The sequence below is a fragment of the Pinus tabuliformis genome, chromosome 3_1 (genome assembly GCF_031772625.1).
Source record: "Pinus tabuliformis cultivar Carrire ecotype Pingquan chromosome 3_1, CPIR1, whole genome shotgun sequence".
NCBI classification, from domain to species: Eukaryota; Viridiplantae; Streptophyta; class Pinopsida; order Pinales; family Pinaceae; genus Pinus; species Pinus tabuliformis.
This window is the reverse complement of record NC_142301.1, coordinates 393,578,980-393,585,659: the sequence shown is the minus strand read 5'-3', so window position 1 is coordinate 393,585,659 and position 6,680 is coordinate 393,578,980. Positions and strand designations below refer to the sequence as shown.

General features: G+C 35.8%; 1 protein-coding gene across 1 annotated transcript; it reads right to left on the bottom strand.

The window, feature by feature from the left end:
• Positions 1 to 1,117: 1,117 nt before the first annotated feature.
• On the bottom strand, positions 1,118 to 2,088 carry LOC149187376 (putative strigolactone esterase DAD2). Its single transcript, XM_089412789.1, has 2 exons — positions 1,455 to 2,088; positions 1,118 to 1,374 (listed from the first exon to the last, which is right to left on the bottom strand). Exons 1-2 carry the CDS (start codon positions 1,601 to 1,603, stop codon positions 1,257 to 1,259), a joined length of 267 nt encoding a protein of 88 aa, XP_089268915.1. The 5' UTR covers positions 1,604 to 2,088; the 3' UTR covers positions 1,118 to 1,256.
• Between the last annotated feature and the right edge of the window lie 4,592 nt (positions 2,089 to 6,680).

The window sequence follows — 6,680 nt, the reverse complement described above, 5'->3', positions numbered from 1 at the left end:
ATATTGAAAATGGATATTATAGACTTGCATATTTAGATTGCTTATTTAAAGTTTATATGAAAATATTTTTAAAAATATAAGAATGATATTTTTCTTCCAGTCCAAATTAAAAGTATAAGAATTCTTTTAGTTCTAATTACTTTATCTCATGAAATTATTTTATTATTTCATTAATGCCAAAAAGCTAAGTAAATTTTACATCTCTTATTCATATTATCTAATATAAAAAACTAATTGAGTTAGGGTACAATGAAAGTGAGATTTTTAAATTTTTAGTGTTTTTAATTAAAACTAATAAAATAATGAATATTCATTTTTGTTACTTATTATAGATGATATTGTTTTTCATTTCAAAAATATTTTTACTTTTATTTTAAAAAAAACACTTGTTAACTCTATATCGAACATGAATAAAATCACACATATCCATTATCATAAACTATACAATAAGCCTCTTAACATAATAATTTATAACTTTTACTCTTAATTAATTTCAATTACCTAAATTTTTATGAACAATATATTTACTTTTATTACTAAAACTTTTTATCTAAATTTATTGTATATTTTCTAAAGTAAGTTTGTCCTTCAAATTTTCTTTAAATTTCAAAAAATAAATACATAAATAAATAAATTATCTTTCCTACAGTTTCTCCGAACTATATCTTATTTAGTATTTTTTAAACTTCATATATCCATAACATAAAAATTATGAATGACATTGTTTTTATTATTTTTTTATGAATATCTACTAAAAAATAACAAACATCACATATTTAGTTAGAAAATATCATATATAGAGATTCCCGGATATGCCAAATATTTTAAGTCACACCATTATGAATATGCGACTAAACGAATATCATGGTCTATTACTGCATATGAACTTACAATCTGATCTACAAGGATTTGTACAAGGAAAAATAGACAGGCACATACATAGGTTTGAGTTATCTCATCTTCGTATTCAAGGCCGCGCGAGAATCTGGCCAAACAGTTTTGCTAACATACGAGGTGAAGTTAGCTGTGGCAGATGGCCATCTCCGTCGAGTATGTGCACTGAATTCGTCTCCCTTGCTCCAAGGTTGCGTTGCATGTAATATGGTACTGCCAATGGAACGGCTATGTCCTTTCTAGTCTGGATGATGCTACATCAGTCTCGAAGATCGTTTTTGCAACCGCAAGTGCGATTTCAGGCTTCATATTCATCATTTTCGTCCTGAACTCCTTCACCACAGAGGGCTCATCGACGCCAACTAGCAGAGGAACGCAGCTTGAAAAACCCATGCTGAATCGATGGATTTCATTGCGCTGAAAATTCCATCGATGTCCACACGTTCGAATCCTCCAGCATAGCATTCATCGTTCAAATACCTAAAATAACAACAATAACGTGTAAGGCCATGCATACAGAAAGAATAGAGAAAATTTGATGGTACTTAAGGTTTTGTTACCTTGGCGAAGCACATAGTAAGATTAATCTTTCGAACAATTCTGGTCTTTTGATGGAGGCATGACATCCCACCATAGCAGAAACTGAATGACCCACGTACACGCACTTGTCAGGTTTAAGCTCATCTAATGGCCAGAAGGTCTTCTGCATAAGCAAGAAAGTGAACCACCATATCGATCGAAGTCGAAATGCTTGTGTTCGACACTGCCAGAGAATATCATATCGATAAGATGATCTTGAAATCAAGTACCAGGTATGGCAGAATATGTCTCCACATCGACTAGTCGCCCCCAAAGCCGTGTGACAGAACTAAAATCCGCTCGCCAGAGCCCATAACTCTCACATTCAGAGCTTCTATCAATCCATGAGATTCAGAGTTGACCATTTTTGGAGGCCAGGAATTTATTGCTTTCTTAACTAGGGAGCTATGATATATGGAATCGGAAGGGCGAGAAGGTCTGGAATTCCAGCTGACGTTAGGTTTAGTGATCCAATTGCTGAGCAGCCTTCAAAGGCTCGAGGGAGCCCAATTATAAGGCTACAGCCAAACAACTGAGAACTTTTTAACAATTGCATGTACTATGTGAGGAGCCATAGATACACGAAATCCATAATTTCTGAGAGGTTCCATCACCTCGACAGGCATTTAAAGCCCTCCACCGGAATCATAGTACATTATTGTGTGGGTGGGGACACTCTGAATTTCCTGATACTTAGTGAGATTAGGTTTGTGTGGTTGGGGACACTCTGAATTTCTGATACTTAGTGAGATTAGGTTTGTGTGGTTGGGGACACTTTGATAGACATGAGGTTTTGATAAGGTACACTATTGTGTGGTTGGGACACACTTAACCACACACTTATACTTTGTGAGATTGGATTGTGTTGTTGGTACACTTTCATAGTATGTTGTGAGATTGGATTGTGTGGTTGGGGAGACTTTGATATTCATATATACTAGAATATTTAAATTAGGTTAAATTAGGTTTTGATAAGGTAAGGGAGTTGTTAATTATTTAAATGATGTGATTGACACAATTTGTTGAGATTAATGATGAAATGTACTAATGGATTGACGGTTCAACGGAATCTTAGATTTTTGTACCTTATTTCTAGGGTGTTGTTTCAACTCCCAATTATTTATCTCTCTTGTAATGATTGTAATCATAGTTACCAAGTTCAAATTCGATTCAATATGATAAAAATTCATAATATAACATCATAAAAACTCTATTTTTATTAATTTTTTCTCAATTTATTTTGAATTATGGATATTTTTTATTAATTTTAAATAATATAACAATCTTAGAAATAAAATTATCTAAAAAATTTACTATTCATCTTTTCTCTCCAAAACATCAATCCTTCCATAAATAAAAACTAATTACTTAAAATTAAGTTACTTCACACATTTCGGTTTCCAAGATTGGAAAAACAGAAATTTTCTAATATCAATTTTACCTTCTATTTTGTTCTGCCTTTTTAACTTTTTATTTTCCTTCTTTATATATGCCATCCAAACTCTATTTATTTCTATTCATAGAATCTTATAAAAAAGAAAGAATAAGCTACTTTCACTTATTTTCTGTTTTTTTTCTAAGTTGAGGATTCAAAAAACAGATTTTTTCTAATTTCACTGATATTTTCAATTTTTGTTTTCAAAGCATAACGAATGAATAATCTTTCTCTCGGTCCTTTTACTTACCCACATACATTATTTTATGATGAAATATTTATTCAATGAAACTTGGTTGGAAATTTCTACTAATTGCCACTGCGTTTGTACCATATCTGGTATGTTGGCTAAACATCGATGACGAACCTAGATTGAGTTACAAAGTAACAGCCTTCTCTTGTCTCAGTCTGCTTCCCTCATTCAGTCCCTTAAGTGTTGGGAGGAAAACCTTGTGACTTAAACCCTCTCAATTGGTAATGCTTTGGGGTTTGAAATTTGAATTTGTATCATTTACATCGATTTATTTATTTCTTGTTATAATCCTCGTAGAGAATTACAGGGATTACAACCATCTTCTATCTAAATATACATGTAATAGTTCGGCTGACTTTGAAATGGATGACTGTTTACTAACCCTAATTCCTTGTCATTTTCAGATTTTCCATATATGTTCAGAAGGCATCTTGCGCCACAGAATTAACAAACTGCATTAACCCCACGATTAACCTTTAATGCAACGAATTGGATTGAATTTCTGCGAACTATTCGGCGGACGAACCGAATCGGCGAATTTCCGTACTGTTTGTCCGAATTCGGGCGAACTTGGTAACTATGATTATAATGGTAGAGCGTGTTTTGCAGAGGCAGTGTCGAGGTGGTGTTCCACACTTGTGAGTTGGTCGGATTTAATTCAATAAATTTTATTTTTTTATTTTTAACATGGTATCAGAGCTACAAGACTGAGGACTCCATGTAACCCTAAGTGGAGGAGTTATAGTGAAGGCTGGGAGGAAGAAGATCTATGTGCTTCGGTGGAAAATCTAGGAAGCGCGTTTTTTAAGAGCAATTGAGCATTGATCAACGAGGGATCAAGCGCCAAGTCTGCAGTCAAAGGGCGCTAAGTTTTCCGTGTGAGAAAAGAGACCCAAAGTCAGTTTTTTTTTGCTGCTAACGTTAATTCACCCCCCGTATTTGTTTTGCTGCTCCTAAGCTGATTGAACCAGTTTGTGTGGCCATTGTGTTGGATATCAAGAGTTGGTCTGTGCCCACCTTCAGGAGTTAAGCCATTGCTGGATGCTCCAATCTCGTTGCAGAGCAATTGCTGGATATTTCCATCTTGCTAAGAAGTGAGTTGAGCCTGAGCCGATCAAACATTGCAGCTTTGGAGCGTTGGAGCTTTGCAAGATCAGTGACGAGTCTGCCATGTGTGAGAAGAGGACGACCTCTGCGATTGACTAAGCCCTTCTCGATCCCCAGGAAATCCATCACTACGACCTGATCTTGCGACATCGCTGCTCGTCGACCATTGCATCTGCAACTAATTGGATGCAACACTGGGAAAGGGTTACAATCGAGGTTCGGGAACACTTGTAGCAAGTGGTTTAGCTCTTGTTGTCGCAACCTTAGCTTCCCAAGCTGGGAAATTAAAGGCTTCCATCTTCGTAATCAACATATTTATCATTGGTTCGCTTGCTACATTTGCGAAACTTTATCCAATGCTGCAATTGTGTGAATATTGTTTCATGGTAGTGCTGTTGACATATCCTAGACTCTGGCACTAAGACCGGAGAATTTCTTCGCACAGTAGACACCTGGATTCTATTGGCATTGGCGCTGCAATAAGTTTGGGTGTAAACGCATGCATATACCCCATCTGGGCAAGGGAGGATCTAAGAGGGAGGGGGATATTGGATTTTTTTTTTAAATTAAGATTTTATTTAAAGTTTTTTAATTTAATTCTTTAATTAAACAAATATGGGCTCAGTTTTAATTGAAGTTTTCATTGGATCTGGCATTTACACTATTTTTTAAGATCTGGGTTTGTTTTTTTAAGTTGTTGGGGTTGAAGTTTTTTTTATTCAAGATGAATAATCAGTTAGTAGAAGCATATCTCAATGAGAATAACAAACTGGATGGATCCAATTATTTTGGCTAGAAATTTAAGTTGCAGACCATGCTTGAGGGACACAATGAATGGGAAATTGTGAATAATGATGAGGTGAAGCCGAACGTGCTTGCAGAAGGAACAACAACAACAATCCAAGACTAGGATAAGTAGGAGACTAAGACGAGAATGCACCTGAAATTTTCGGTCAAAGATTTTATTATTCCCCATATTCGTGATTGCAAGATTGCACCAGAAATATGGAAGACACACAAGGATCTCTATGAGGTCAAGAACACCAATTGATTGTTGTTCTTCAAGAGCAAGATTCTCTCCATCAATACGGAGGAGAATGAGACAGTTGTAACATTTATTTTGCAGATCAAGGAGCTCAAGAACAAGCTAGGTGACATCGGTGAAGTTGTGTCAAATACAGATTTGGTCACGATTACCATGAATGGTATGACTGATGAGTAGTAAGTGTTCATCACTGACGTGAATGCAAGAGAAAAAACCCCTGTGTTTGAAGAATTAACAGGGATCCTCATGCAAGAGGAGGAAAGGCGGCCGACTCATGAACCTCAAAGTTCAAATCTGGCCCTAATGGTGAAGAAGAAGCCCTTCATAGGAAAGCCAAATGCAGCATAAGAAAGCAGTGCAACCCCACAGAGAAAGATGCCTCCACCTCAAGGTATGTGTTTCAATAGAAATGACTCTGCGACCAAATGTTTTTATTGTGGTAGAACTGACCATATAGCGAGATATTACATGAAGAAGAAGTCTGATGAAGGTCAGAAGAGACATAAACAACATTCTAATCATTTGCTGATAAGGAACAGAGTCAGAATGTCGAACTGTTCATATCTGACTCTCCATTTTCAGCTAAGGATGATGAAGCAGATACCTAGTTTGTGGATTCAAGTGCATCCATTCACATGACAGGGAATAAACAGTGGTTTAAAGACTACAAAGAGACCAGTAGTAGAGCAAACATCTATTGTGACAATGATAGAGGGTACCAAATCAAATTTTATGGTAATATTCCTATTGTTTTTCCCAATTGAAATATTAGACATATTCATAATGTAATGTACCTACTCGGGATCAAAAAGAATATGATCTCTTTCTCTACGATAATTGATCAGAATCTCAAGGTAGAATTTTATAAATCATATTGTGTTATTAAAGACCTGTAGGATCATATGAAGCCTATTGCATCAGGTATTCGTGTGGGAGGATTATACAAGATAAATGTTAAAAGCGCACCACATCAGGGATTGACATCATCTACCATGACTACAGTTGACTTATGGCTTCAGAGGTTTGGCCATATTAACTTCAATGATCTGCTGCTATTACAAAAAATAGGTATGGTCGAAGGTCTTCCTGTTTTAAAGCCTGTCCATATTGATTGTGATACATGTGCACTTGGAAATATGCATAGAGATGAATTTCCTGTGAATGTTGATAGAAGGAGGAGAGGTATACTTGAGTTGGTACACACAGATTTATGCGGGCCTGTGCAGACAAGGCCATTAGGTGGTGCATACTATTTTTTACTATTTATTCATGACTGTATTAGATTTACTTGTGTGTATTTCCTTAGGAAGAAGGGCCATACTTTTGAATACTTCAAGGGGTTCAGAAGGATGGTTGAAAAGCAGACA